This window comes from Microtus oregoni, unplaced genomic scaffold, assembly GCF_018167655.1.
Source record: "Microtus oregoni isolate MIOR12 unplaced genomic scaffold, Mior012 000006F_ref0000085, whole genome shotgun sequence".
Taxonomy (NCBI): Eukaryota; Metazoa; Chordata; class Mammalia; order Rodentia; family Cricetidae; genus Microtus; species Microtus oregoni.
In genome coordinates this window covers 55,546,586-55,561,498 of record NW_024543065.1, presented here as the reverse complement: position 1 = coordinate 55,561,498, position 14,913 = coordinate 55,546,586, and the positions used below count along the sequence as shown (strand labels likewise).

Sequence of the window (14,913 nt, the reverse complement as noted above, 5' to 3'; positions counted from 1 at the left end):
GTCCTCTGCTGGAGTATTGGTACAGGCCACCAAGCCTGGCCTTTTTTTTTTTTGTTGTTGTTGTTTTTTTTTTTTTTTTTGCCTTTTGAGATATAGCTCACCTTGAATCCAGGCTAATATGGAACTACAGAGCCTAGATTGGCTTCAAAATTATCCCAATCCTCCTGTCTCAGCATCCTGAGTGCTGGGATTACAGAAAAGGGTGCCATGTTCAGCAAAGCTTGGCTTTGTGGTAAATTTTCATTGCATGACTTTATTTGTGGCATGCACAGTGCAGCACATATGTTGAAACCAGAGGACAATTTAAAGGAGTTGGTTCTCTCCTTCTATCATGTGGGACCTAGGGATCGAACTCAGGTCATCAGGCTTGGAGCAAAGGCCCATAACTGCTGAGCCATCTTGTCAACCCTAAACGCAGCCTTTTTATACTGACTTTTACAATCCACCCTCCATGGACCTTAGTTTTGGCCACGCCCGCTTCACTATAACAGTATTATTAATATTTAGTGTTACTGTTGTTATTTTATTATAAGACTGATCTAGAACCGGTAATCCTCCTGCCTTCCTCTTCCAAGTGCTGGGATTACACATCTGGCATGTAGGATTAGCACTAACTGTAAAAGGCAAAGTTTAGTTTGTCAAAGGAGCCATATGCTTTTCTGCTTTGCATTGCTGTGGCCAGGAATGCTGCCCTACTCTAAAACCTTCTCTAGGAACATTGTTAGTAACCCAGGCTTCAGGTTGGATATACATCTGTCGTCCATTAAGACAGTGATTCCCAGCCTCCCAATGCTGTGACCCTTTAACACAGTCCCTCACTTTGTGATGGACCCCCTCCTGTAAAACTGTTTTCGGTTCTGCTTCATAATTGTGATTCTGCTACTGAGCGCATGGTGTCAGTTCCTGAGGCCATCAGAAACGTGTGCTCAGGTTGTGTCAGATGACCCCATGTCTGGTGGCCCCAGGCCTCTGAGCTCAGAGGTATCACGTCACCCCACTGTTCTGTGAAGTGAGGAAAGCTGGGGCATGGAGTACCCTGGTCACCACTGGGACCCCAACCCAGGGCTAAACAAAAACACAACTCTTACTGAATAACTGAATGAAGAAATACTCAGAACATCAAACACAGAGAAACACTACATTTTCAATGTGGTGGGATCCTGCAATCCTAGCTACGCAGAGGGCTGAAGTAGGAGATTGACAGTTCAAAGCCATCCTGGGAAAATCAGCAAGACCTTATCTCTAAATTAAAAAAAAAAAAAAGCCAGGTGGTGGTGGCCGGTGACACATACCTTTAATCCCAGCACTCAGGAGGCAGAGGTTTGAGGCCAGCTTGGTCTACATAGTGAATTCCAGGACAGCCAGAACTACACAGAGAAACCCTGCTTGAAAAACAAAAAATAAAAAACAAACAAAACAAAACAAAAAATTAAAGGGCTTCCATGAGGGCTCAGGGATTAAAGGTGCTTGCTGCTAATACTACTGACATGAGTTCAATTCTCAGGACCCATATGGTGAGTGACCTGAATCCATCAAATTGTCTTCTGATCAATGTACCATAGTATGCCACTCCTATCCCTAAATAAATAAATGTACTTAAAAAAATTAAAGTCCGGGCCATGTCTCAGCAATAGGGCACCCGTCTAAAATCTGCCAGTTAAGGGGACTGAAAATGTGGCTCAGTGGTAGAGACTTTACCCACCATGTGTAAGACCCTGAAAAAACTCACAAACGAGAGGAAAGTCTGGGTTGGGTGTTCTGAAACAATTTGAAGCTCTTGGCTAAAAGTTTATTGATCCCTCTCTGTGTCACTTCTCAGGATGCCATTCCCCAACCAGGGCCAGGGTCCTACTCGTACTGGTGGGAGGGGTAGGTGTTGTGTCCGTCATACTCATTGGTTGTAAGGCAGCGTAGCATGAAGTGGCCCAGGTCATGCTTAGATATCACCCTTGAGGGCCCTCGTCCATCCAGGGTCACTGTGTAGGCTCCAGTTAGCGGCTGGTCCCCTGTGAGAGAAAGACAGAGGGAATGAACCAGCCATCCTTCCCATTTTCAGCTTTCTTCTTTTAAATTAATTAATCAATCAATTTATTTATTTATTCGTTTGTTTTTCGAGACAGGGTTTTTCTTTGTAGCTTTGGAGTCCATCCTGGAACTCATTCTGAAGACCAGGCTGGTCTCGAACTCAGAGATCCATCTGCCTCTGCCCCTGGAGTGTTGGGATTAAAGGCGTGTGCCACAATAACTGGGCTAAACTTTTTAATTTACTAAGTTTTGTGTATGATGTGTGTGTATGCGGGGGCTTCCCCATATTAGTTTATCAGATAACTTTTATTTTTTGAGACCAAGACTTGCTTGCTGGCCTCAAACACGTAGTCTGGGATGGCAGGTGTGTACTACCAGGCCTGGCATCTCTCTTTTCCTGGGAGACCACATGTAGTTGTTCTAGCAGAACATCTGCATCTCCCTCCAGATGTGTCTGTGGGGAAGGTTTCCATGTCACTGCAGTCCCTACCACCTTCTGAATGTGCAAGTCCAGAAATACCCGTGCAAGAGCCACCTTCTGAGTCTTGACTTTCAGTATCAGGAAACAATAATAAATGATGGTGATTTTAGTGCTGGAGAAATGGCTCAGTACTTAAAAGCACTCACTGCTCTTTCAGAGGAATTGAATTTGTTTCTCAACACCCATGTCAGGCATCTTATAACGGCCTGTAACTCTAGGACCAAAGGAATCCAACACCCTGGCCTCTATGGGGTTCTGCACTCATGTGAACATAATGGCACACACACACATATATGTAAAAAATAATAAAAAGAAATCTTAAAAAAAGAGAAAAATGATGGTGATATTTTAATATCTGAATTCCATGGCATTTGTTTGTTACAGAGAGACAACAGAACAGTAGAAGAGAAAGGAGATCAAACAAACCAGGCATAGGGGCTGGAGAGATGGCTCAGCAGCTAAGAGCACTGGATTTTCTTCCAGAGGACCCGGGTTTGATTCCCAGCACCCACATAGCGGCTCACAACCTGCAACTCTAGTTCCATGGGATCCAAGCCCTCTTCTGGCCTCATGATACTGCGTGAAGTCGGTACACAGACATAATGCATGCAAACATCACACACAGAAAATCAAATGAAAACAACAACAAACCCCAACCCAGGTGTGGTGCTGAACACCTGTAATTCTGGCACTTGGGAGGTGGAGACTGGGTGGGGGGTATCAGAAGTTCAAGGTCATCCTCAGCTACGCTGTAAGTTCAAGGCCAGCCTGGGCTACGTGAGGCAGAAGATGAAGGACAGAAAATATATTTACTACTTTTTTTCTTTCTGATTTGGATTTCTGGAACAAAATCTCAAAATCCAGGCTTTTAGATTAGAAGTAGTAATTAGAAGTAGTAATCCTCCTGCTCAGCTGCCAAAGTCTGGAATTACAGGTGAGGATCATTTATTTGATCCTCATTTGAAAAAATCTTCTTTTAAAAAAAATTCTATAGTTGGTTGTTGGTGGCGTATGCCTTTAATCCCAGTACTCAGGAGGCAGAGACAAGGCCAGCCTGGTCTACAGAGCAAGTTCCAAGACAGGCTCCAAAGCTACAGAGAAACCCTGTCTCAAACAAACAAACAAAAAATTATGTGCATTGGTGTGAGAATGTCAGATCCCACAGAACTGCAGTTAAAGACAGTTGTGAGCTGCCATGTAGGTGCTGGGAATCAAACCCAGGTCCTCTGGAAGGATAGCTAGTGCCCTTAACTGCTGAAAAAAACCTTTTTTTTTTTCAATTACATTTTTATTTACTTGTTTTGAGGAGGCGGTCACCTGCCATAGCTCATATGTGGCTATCAAAAGAACAACCTTCAGGGGGAATTTATTGTCTTCACCATGTGGGTCTTGGGGCTTGAACTCAGGTCCTTGGTCTTGGTGGCAGGAGCATTTACCCAGTGAACCCTCTTGTCAGCCCACACTGTTCTATGGGCATGCACCTGAATATGAATCCACTGTGCAGCACTGGCCGTTTTAGAGGAGCCAGGGAGGGCCCAGCTAAGCTCTCAGGTGGTGAACAAGGCTGGCGGTGCTAATGGCCATGGAGCCCCCCTACTCACCTATGTGTGTGGGGTGCTATGGCCATGGAATCCCCCCACTCACCTATGTGTGGGGTGCTATGGCCATGGAATCCCCCCCACTCACCTATGTGTGTGGGGTGCTATGGCCATGGAGCCCCCCTACTCACCTATGTGTGGGGTGCTATGGCCATGGAGTCCCCCTACTCACCTATGTGTGGGGTGCTATGGCCATGGAGTCCCCCTACTCACCTATGTGTGTGGGGTGCTATGGCCATGGAGCCCCCCTACTCACCTATGTGTGTGGGGTGCTATGGCCATGGAATCCCCCCACTCACCTATGTGTGGGGTGCTATGGCCATGGAATCCCCCCCACTCACCTATGTGTGGGGTGCTATGGCCATGGAATCCCCCCCACTCACCTATGTGTGTGGGGTGCTATGGCCATGGAGCCCCCCTACTCACCTATGTGTGGGGTGCTATGGCCATGGAGTCCCCCTACTCACCTATGTGTGGGGTGCTATGGCCATGGAGTCCCCCTACTCACCTATGTGTGGGGTGCTATGGCCATGGAGTCCCCCCCACTCACCTATGTGTGTGGGTGCTATGGCCATGGAGTGCCCCCCCACTCACCTATGTGTGGGGTGCTATGGCCATGGAGTCCCCCCCCACTCACCTATGTGTGGGGTGCTATGGCCATAGAGTCCCCCCCCACTCACCTATGTGTGGGGGGTGCTATGGCCATGGAGCCCCCCTGCTCACCTATGTGTGGGGTGCTATGGCCATGGAGTCCCCCTACTCACCTATGTGTGGGGTGCTATGGCCATGGAGTCCCCCCCCACTCACCTATGTGTGGGGTGCTATGGCCATGGAGCCCCCCTACTCACCTATGTGTGGGGGCATCACAGCCACGTATTTCAGGCCCGACTCCTGTAGCACCTTGTGCATCCGGATGTGGTCATCAGTTACATCCTGCAGGCGTGGGGGCACCTTGGTTGGGTCCCATAGCAGGAAGGCTAGTGGACAGGGACACAGGACAGGGTTAGCCTGGGCTAAACAGAATCATTAGGTGGCTTACTATTGCCTCTCAACTGCCAGAATGCAGGTCCCTTCAGTCACCTCTCTTCTAAGAAATCAGTGGATGGTTATTCTAAATCTGATCTCTTCTCAGCTAGCCACCTGTCCTTCCTAAGCTCTTCTCCTGTCCCCAGCCTGACAACCTGAGGTTGCTGTCAGAATCCACGTGGTGGAAGAAGAGAACTGACTCCCACCAAGTTGTCCTCTGACCTCCATGTCCCCCCCCCCCCCATGATAAACAATCGCGAAAACAAAAGTAAAAATTTGTGTGGTATATGCATGTGTGTGCACTGTGCGTGAAGGACAAGGCGATGCTGGGTTCCTTCCTCACGAGTTCTCCCTCAGGGGCTGGAGACATGAGATCAATTTCCAGCAACTACATGGTGGCTCACAGCCATCTGTAATGAGATCTGGCGCTCTCTTCTGGCCTGCAGGCATACATGCAAGCAGAACACTATGAACATAATAAATAAATACATCTTAAAAGAAAAAAAGAGTTCACTCTCTTCCCTCTTATATATTTTTTTTTTTGATTTTTCGAGACAGGGTTTCTCCTGTCCTGGAACTAGCTCTTGTAGACCAGGCTGGCCTCGAACTCACAGAGATCCGCCTGTCTCTGCCTCCCGAGTGCTGGGATTAAAGGCGTGCGCCACCACCGCCCGGCTTCCCTCTTATATTTTGAGAGAGTCTCTCATTGAATCTGGAGCTCACCAATTTGCTTAGACAACAGACCAGCACCCAAGGGATCTTTCTGTTTCTACCTCCCTAGAGCTAGGATTACAGGAATAAAGATATACGTGGCTTTTTATTTGGGTGATGTTAGCATTAATTGCTATTAACTCCTTCTGGATTGCTGATGATTACTTCAGTCCTGAGAATAAATCTTAGGACCTTGTACATGCCAGACAGTGCTCTACTATGGGCCACACCGCCAGCCCCTCACTGGGGGATTCTAGGCAGGGGCTCTACCACTGGACCACACCCCAGACTCCCAGTAACTTTTGTTTAGTGTCTGTCTCTCTGTAACTGCTAGAGCAGCAAGTTGTTGGACACCACCACAGCTGTAGCGATATTCTCTGTGAGTGTCTCCAACTTCTCCATTCCTAATCTCTTCCCCAGCTTGTCCACTCCCAACTTTGATCCCTCTGCTGTGCTCTTTCTACCCTGGCTCTGCTCATCTGGGATGTCAGCTCAATCACGGATCTGTGTGTCGCCTCACTTTTATCTGTGAACCACGTGGGTACAGAATCTGGGGCACACTGCTAGGTTCACAATTGATGGTAACTTGGGATAGCTTTAATACCATATTTTAGTGGACTGGGGGTTACTTGTTCGGTACTCACCCCCTTCCCAGTTCAGCCCCACTTCCATGACCCCACCACCCACCCGAGGTGCAGGCCACGACCTTGTCCACTCCATGCGCCTTCATGGCTGCCACAATGTTCCGGGTGCCCTCGGACATTACTGTAGTGGGACCTTAGAGGGGACAGAGAGTGGCTGTCACTGGCAGGTGGCGGCGGTGGTGGTGGCAGGGGTGGCAAGGGTGGGGCCGGGGGAGGGGGTGGTGCTGGAGGCCGAGGTGCAGGGAGGGGCCGAGGGCAAAGGGGAGGCTCAGTACTGAGGTCGTTGCCAGTGCCCAGCAGCACGATGACAGCATCCTGCCCAGCCACGGTCTTGTCCACATCGGCCGCCTGCCGAACATCTCCCACCACCACGTGGGCTGGCTGGGGCCCCTCTGCTGGAAGCCTGCTGGAGTCACGAACCAACACTGTCACCTCATAACCTGTGGGCCAAGAGGAGCAGAAAGCAGGTCAGTGGGCTGGTGGGTGATTAGCTGTACAGGACCCTTCAGGGTGTAGGGATCCTCAAACTCATTGTCTTCCTGGGCTTCCCCATTTCCAGCGATATTCTGAGGTGATGGTCATCAAGCTGGCAAACTAACAGTTGATATCTCACTAGCTCTTAAGACAGGGCAATGCTTTCTTTATTGCTGCCTCACAAACGACTTGAATGTAGGTCTCCATGACTAGACCCTTGACTAGTCTTCCCCACTCTCCAGCAGGGAAATAGTTAACCCCTGGCATACCACCTGGCTCTGTCTTCCCCCATACATACATGGTCCTGGAGGAAAGGGAGGAACCAAATTCCCCAATTCCCCAGGACTAAATGAAGCTGGGATTAGTTCCCTCCCTTGGCCAAGGGTATCTCTAGTACTCACTAGAGATTCTGAGGAGCCACTGTGGTTTCAAAGGGCAGTGACTCAGCTACTCAGAAAGCCGAGGTACAAGGACAGAAAGTTCTGGGTAAATAGTAAGACTGTATTAAAATAAAACTTGGAAAAAAAAAGGATTGAGGAGAGGCTGAAGTTTGGCTCAGTGGTAGAGTCCCTGCCCAGAATCCCACAGTGAGGGGCTGGGGTGTGGCTCAGTGGTAGAGCCCCTGCCTAGAATCCCCCAGTGAGGGGCTGGGGTGTGGCTCAGTGGTAGAGCCCCTGCCTAGAATCCCCCAGTGAGGGGCTGGGGTGTGGCTCAGTGGTAGAGCCCCTGCCTGGAATCCCCCAGTAAGGCCCTGAGGGTGTGGTCCAGTGGTAGAGCCCCTGCCTAGAATTGTCCTGAGTGTTTATATAGCACAAATGAGGTCTTGGATACCATCCGCTGCTTTGAAAAATAAAATACTGATGGCAAATAATTAAAAGTCATCAAATAGATAAAACTGCATTGATCATGGCCCAGATGACGAAAGCTCACCAGCCGTGTTGGCAGCTGTCACAGGAGTTGTCCCTTCCTCTGAAGATGATACATACAAAGGAAAGGAAGAGGTTCCATTGCTCTTGATAGCTGCCCACGTCAATTACAAAATAAGCGATGGGAGATTTTACATTAGGGACCAACGGTGAAGGTGCTGCTGGTGATTAACCTACGGGGCGAGTAGGGCGACTCTGGGGTGTAGCCGAGGCTAAACTGTTCCTTCACACCCACCCACATGTCTGAACCCCCTTTTAACTGTCATCTTATATTTATTGATTTACTTTTTGAGACGGGGTACCATGTGCTCCAGACTGGCCTTGGACTGCTGGTCATCCTGTCCCCACCTCCCAAGTGCTAGGATTACAAGTGTGTGCTCTCAAGCTTGGGTGTATGTGGTGCTGGGGATGGAGTCCAGGGCCTCACGTGTGTTAGGTAAGTGCTCTAGCAATGAAGCTACACCCACAGCTCACTTCTTAATTTTCATTTTGAATTGGGATCTCAATATGTTGCTCAAGCTGGCTTGAAACGTAAGGATCTCCTGCTTCAGCCTGCTGGGTTCTGGAATGACAGGCCTGCAGCAGCACATTGAACCAGAAATAACATTTATAGAATCAACAGGCACTGCGTCCCAGACACCAAACACTTTGCACATATTCGCTCCTTCAGTCCTTAAAGCTACCCTGGTTTCAGCTGGGCGGTGGTGGCACATGACTTTAATCCCAGCACTCAGGAGGCAGAGGCAGGCGGATCTTTGTGGGTTCGAGGCCAGCCTGGTCTACAGACCAAGTTCCAGGACTGGCTCCATAGCTACAGAGAAACCCTGTCTCAAAAAATAAAACCAAACCAAATAAACACACAAACAAACGAACAAACAAGAAAACAAAAAGAGAAACAGGTCTCGCCCTGTTGTCCAGGCTGGAGTGTAGTGGCTGGTCACAGGCGCAATCCCACTACTAATCAGCACGGGCGTTTTGACCTGCTCCATCTCCAACCTGGGCCGATTCACCTCTCCTTAGGCAACCTGGTGGTCCCCCACTCCCGGGACCATCACCATATTGATTCTGAACTTAGTGTGGACACTGGATTGGTATACTGCATTACAGCCCAGAACTCCTGGACTCAAGCAATCCTCCTGTCTCAGCCTCCTGAGTAGCCCGGCGGGTAAGGTAGGTAGACTTCTACACCCAGAATCCCTGTAAAAAGACAGAACTGAGGAGAGGGAACTGGGGTGGATTTGATCAGTAAACACTGAGATACTTGAAAGCAAAAGGCACATGGTGGAGCATACTTGTAATCTCAGTGCTGGGAGGCAGAGTCAGCCAGCCAGCCCAGTCTTCTCAGCCAGTCTCCTGTCCCAGGAAGAGACCCTGTCTCAAGAATGGAAACAAAAAGAGAACCATAGCAAACGGTGCCCAAAGAATGATAGGCTTGCACGCAAATATGCACCCACCCTGCATACTTGACCTCATTCCCACACATAGAGTTAAAAATGAAAAGAAGCCACACAGTGGTGGTGCATGCCTTTAATTCCAGGGAAGGCAGAAGCAGGCAGAGGTCTGTGAGTTTGAGGCCAGCCTGGCCAACAGAGCATGTTCCAGGACAGCCAAGGCTACACAGAGAAACCCTGTCTTAGGGGGGTGGGGGTGGGGGTGGGGGCAGAGAAAAGAAAGAAAGGAAAAAAAGAAAAGCAGATGGGCATGGTAGCACACATCTCTAATCCCAGCACTCTGGAGACAAAGGCAGGTGGACCAGGAGTTCAAGGATGGCCTTTGCTACATAGCAAACCAAGGTCAGCTACATAAGATCGTACCTCAAAAAAAAGTCAAACAGGGCTGGAGAGATGGCTCAGTGGTTAAGAGCATTGCCTGCTCTTCCAAAGGTCCTGAGTTCAATTCCCAGCAACCACATGGTGGCTCACAACCATCTGTAATGAGGTCTGGTGCCCTCTTCTGACCTACAGATACACACACAGACAGAATATTGTATACATAATAAATAAATAAATATTTAAAAAAAGTCAAACAGAAGGAGGGCTGGCAAGATGGCTCAGTGGATAAAGGCATTGAGAAACTTCCTGGGATGCCCAGGACCAACACGGGGGAAGGACAAAACTGACTCCTGGAAGATCTCCTCTGACCTTTGTAAGTGGTACACACAATTAACAAATAAAATGCAACATAAAAAAGAAAGAGAAAAACAAAGAGAGTATGGTGGTATAGTACCACCACATGGGAGGCCAACCTGGTCCACACAGAATGCCAGGACAGCCAAAGCTGCAGGGCCACACAGCAAGACCCTGTTACCGTACTACAAGTTTATAAATCCCAGCAACCAGGAGGAAGAGACAGGAGGATCAGGCCAGTCTGAGCTACCTGAGACTCAGTTTCAAAAAACCAAAGTCAATCCACTGACCACACTATACAGTAAGATGCCATTTCACGCCTATCAAGAAGACGTAAGGAAAAGTCTGGTGTCAGGGTTGGCGGGCCAGTGGGGAGCAACCCCGCTCACACACTCATGCGGGTAACACTAAATGATGTGTTTGTTTTGGAGGACACCCTGGCAGTTCTTCAAAAGATTACACACAGCACAGCCATGTGACCCAGCAATTCTGCTATCAGATAACAGACAGAAGGAAATCCAAAACATGTTTTCATTCCAAATTTTTTACATGTGTGGTCATACTAAGCAGTTTTCATATCACCTGCCAACTGTTTAATGGATAAACCCATACGATTCAGCAGGACCATTTGACAATAAACACAAAGGCTATATTGATGCATGGTCTAACAGTTTGAGGAAGGGGAAAAACACATATACACGGCTAAGTGAAAGAGACCAAGTCACACTGGGTGTGGCATCCAGCACTGGAAGTTGAGGCAGAGCGATCAGCTCAAAGCCAGTCCGGGCTATGGAGTGAGACTTGTCTGAAAAAACACACAGACTAGGATCTGGAGAGATGGCTCAGTGGTTAAGAGCACTGGCTGCTCTTAGGCAAGTGGACAAGAGTTCAGTTCTCTGCATCCAAGTCACGTGGCACACAGCTGTAAGGGATCTGACACCGCTGGCCCCTGTAATCACTCACACAAACCTACACACAGACACATACCTACATATAATTAAAGACACTATAAAGAACTGGGTGGTGGTGGCGCACACCTTTAATCCCAGCACTCAAGAGGCAGAGGCAGGTGAATGGATCTCTGTAAGTTCAAGGCTAGTCTGGTCTACAGAGCGAGACAGACAGAGATACACAGAGAAACCTTGTCTTGAAAGAACAAAACAAAACAAAAGACCCAAACAAATAAGCAAAAAGCTAAAAAGAGCAGCATATGGCTGTGCACACTTTTAATCCCAACACTCAGGAGGCAGAAGCAGGCAGATAGAGTCCAGCCTGGACTACATAGTGAGTTCCAGGTTAGCCAGAGCTACATAGTGAGACCTTATCTCAAACAAACAAATACTACCCCAAAAAAAACCAAAAAGGAAAGGAATCTTATAAACACACACACACACATACAGAAGTACATAAAAAGCCCTAAAATACACACACACACACACACACACACACACACACACACACACACAAATATACGCATAGGATCTCAGCCATAAAATCTGGGCACATGCAAGGCCCTGATTTGGATCCTATATAGAAAAACCAAAACAGGGGCTGGAGAGACAGCTCAGAGGTTAAGAGCTTTAGCTGTTCTTGCAGATGACCAGGGTTCAATTCCAGCACTCACGTGGCAGCTCACAGCTGTCTGTAAATCCAGCTCCAGGGGTTCTGACACCTTCCCACAGATACACATGCAACCAAAACAACTATGCACATAAAATAAAAATAAATAAATAATAAAAACAAGAAATGGAGTGGAAATTTAAAAAAAAAGAAAAACCAACACAACAAGGACCAAAGCTTCATAGAAACCAAGCTATACTAAAGCAAATGAACCCAAAGTTCCAGACCTGAAAGAAGCAATGGTTGTTTCTATTGTTATTATCCTCTTATGTTTATTCTTAATTTTTTATTTTGAGACACGGCTTCATGGCCCAAACTGGCCTTGAACTCATTGTAGAGGTAAGTAAGGCATGCTGTAACTATGCCAGTTGGAACACATCTGGTAATCAGAAAGCTCGAGACAATGAATGGACCCCAAGACTTTGAAATTTCCCCAAATATCTCATGCTGGCAGGAGGAGCCTGGGGCCCTATGCCAACCAGGAGAGGAAGAGACCCCACAGTTCTGACAACTGTTCAGACCATCTTGGAGGATACAGGGGCCAATAGGATGATGCTGGCCATGACGATATCTTGTCTGAGCCTGCTTGCTTACAGATATCTCTTTGCTTCTATTTAAACTTAAACCTTTTATTAAGATCTTGAAAGAGGGACCTGATTAGGGGGGAGTGTTACAGGACCTTCCCAACATGCCCACATTGAATGAATACACCTCCTAATTCTGCTCTCAGTATGAATTTTTCTCATTAATTGTCCTACTGAGGACAGGTAGCTGGGCTTGACTTCTAGGCTCAGACGTATCAACGCCCATGGCAACTCGATACATTTTGATCTTTTGTAACCAATTAAAAAACAGCCCAGAACTCTATGGCCCCTAGTTTGAGAAGTACTAGGTTGCAACAATTCTACATAGTAGCAATTATTATCATGCCTACTTTGAAGTTTAGGTAACTAGCCATGACCACAAGGTAGCCGGCAGAGAAAGCCAGAGCTGAATTCAAGACTGGGTCATAATCTTCGATGTGAGTTGAGTTGGCCACGGAGTACTCACTTCCCACCAACTACACACGGGCCTCAGTCCACACACCTTCTACACTGTAAGTCACTCTGTAAGATGGCACTGTTAGAGCCATCTCTGTCTCCACCTATTTATTTATTACTTTTACTTATTTGTGTGAGGGTGTGGAATCAGACGTCAGCTTTTCTGAGTTGGTTCTCTCCTTCCCCCATCTGGATCTGGAAACTCAACTCACATTGCTGGGTACCTTTACCCAGCAGCCCATCTTTCAGGCTCAGAACGATTTCAATGTTGGTCATCCTTTCTCTTTCCCTCTCTTCCTTCCCTTTCTTTCCTTATTTCTTTCACAGATATTTAGGTCTCTAACTGGAGTTGACAAAGCATTTGGCCAAACCAGCCTGGAATGTGGCAGATCTGCCTGTCTGAATGTGCAGAATGGACCAGAGTCGATGTTTGTCAGACTTTACGAAATGGCGCCTCAGCAACGGACCGCCCAAGTCACTCAAGCCCTTCCTGGCCACCTGTTTTCCTTGCTTGTGCTGGGATGATGCACAGGCCCTTGAGCATGCTTGGCCACAGGGTCTACTGCGCCTGGTCCCCAGGAGTATTCCAGGCAGGTGCTCCACTACTGAGCTATATCCTCAGATTCCTTCCTGACTTATTTTTCCTTCCCTTCGAGGCCTTTCTTGAGCCACTGGGAGAAACAGCTCTCCCCGAATTATTGTGTGCAGTGTCATCTGTGACCAGCAGGGTGAGCCAGTGGTAAACAGTGGTATTGGGGATTAAGTTGCGGGTATTAACAGGATCATCCACAAATTCATAGTGACTCAGCACTCCCCAACTTCTCCAGTCCCTTCCTTGTTCCTCCTTAAAAATTACTTAACAACAGCTTGCTTTAGTTCGTTGTTTTGAAGGCCTTAAACTTGCTGAGTAGCCAAAGATGGTTTTGAACTCAAGTTCCTTACCTCTGCCTCCCCAGCTCCAGAATCGTAGATACATACTACAAACAGACACAAACTGGTTTTCACTGGGAGGCCCAGGGGTCTCTCCTTTGCCATGAATTAAGTCCCTTACTAAGTCCCTGGGGAGGATATCCCCTGAAAAATGGAACTTCTAGAAAGAGCCTCAGCAAGAGAAGGGGCTGGGCTAGGAATCAGTAGAGACAGGGGTCCTGGTGGCCTCCACCCTTTTGGGGGCGCTCTGATAGTCAATATCTTAAGAATCGCCAAGGCTAGCAAGGGTGTGGCCCTTTATCTGGAACTTTCAGGCCTGGTCTAGAAGTTAAAACTTTTAGACTGAGGAGCCAGGGGGATGCTGGGGGATCCTGTGCCCTCTCCCGGGGCAGCGAGGAAGTTTTAGCTCACTGACCCTCCCGGGACTGCTGTTGCTAGGTTGTCACTCTCTTATACTGTCGTCTCGTGCATTCCATGTTTGCTAGCTGCCTCAGCTTTTCAATTTTCTGTTCCACTGACTAAGCCATGAGCCTGAGGACGTTGTGTGTGTGTGTGTGTGTGTGTGTATGTGTGTGCGCGCGCGCGCGTGTGCGTGTGTTGTGTGTGTGTGTGTGTGTGTGTGCGCGCGCGCGCGTGTTCTTAAAAGCACGATCTGGGTTCAAGTCCCAGCACAGCCATGTACCAGCAAGTCATTCTCTCAATTTTCTTATCTGTCAAGTGGTGTAATACTAGTTCCCATTCCAAGTGAAGGCCACCAGGATTTAACACGTGTAGGGAGATGGCCTGGCTGGCTGGGCGCCAAGCTGGTGCTGGCTCAGAAAACCCTTTCTAGGACCACCATCACAGTCACAAATACATTTCACAAGAGCCCCTGGCTTACATATAACTGTCAGAGGAGTCCCCCGGGTTCCCATGGTTAATCCCTGTACCTTTGACTTACATAAAACTGAATCTCGGAGTCCTCCATTTCTGCCCCCGTGACCACCAGCTGGCCCCACAGGCTGGGCACTAACGGCCACAAGTGTTCTCTGCCCGGCCCCAGGACGACCTTTCCCAGCTGCTCACGCCCGGCTGCTCACGACTTCCCCACCCGCCCCGGTTCCTGCCTGCTTGCACCGCCTGCGCCAATGTGGTGAGCCCGGTCCTGCCGGTGGCACCGAAGATCGCGATCTTCTTGACAGTCATGCTGCGGGGTCCTGGGTCCGAAAGGCTGCGTGTTGCGAGGACGCGCGGGAACCCAATGGCTGCAAGGTAGCGCGCGGTCAGCCCTTCCCCTGGCAGAGGGAGGGGGCGGGACCCTCCGTTTTGGGTT

At 48.5% G+C, this 14,913-nt stretch overlaps 1 protein-coding gene across 1 annotated transcript; it reads right to left on the bottom strand.

Moving 5' to 3' along the window:
- Positions 1–1,749: 1,749 nt before the first annotated feature.
- Blvrb (biliverdin reductase B) lies at positions 1,750–14,911 on the bottom strand. Its single transcript, XM_041654352.1, has 5 exons — positions 14,708–14,911; positions 6,761–6,925; positions 6,529–6,618; positions 4,953–5,081; positions 1,750–2,006 (listed from the first exon to the last, which is right to left on the bottom strand). The coding sequence occupies exons 1-5, from the start codon at positions 14,784–14,786 to the stop codon at positions 1,849–1,851; spliced, it is 621 nt and encodes a 206-aa protein (XP_041510286.1). The 5' UTR covers positions 14,787–14,911; the 3' UTR covers positions 1,750–1,848.
- Between the last annotated feature and the right edge of the window lie 2 nt (positions 14,912–14,913).

Coding starts and splice junctions, on each gene's coding strand:
- Blvrb (XM_041654352.1), bottom strand. CDS start 14,786: ATGACTGTCAAGAAGATCGCGATCTTCGGTGCCACCGGCAGGACCGGG. Junction 5,082..6,528: donor GGTCGTGGCCTGCACCTCGG/GTGGGTGGTGGG, acceptor CCTGTCCACTAG/CCTTCCTGCTATGGGACCCA. Junction 2,007..4,952: donor TGTGATGCCCCCACACATAG/GTGAGTAGGGGG, acceptor TTTCTCTCACAG/GGGACCAGCCGCTAACTGGA.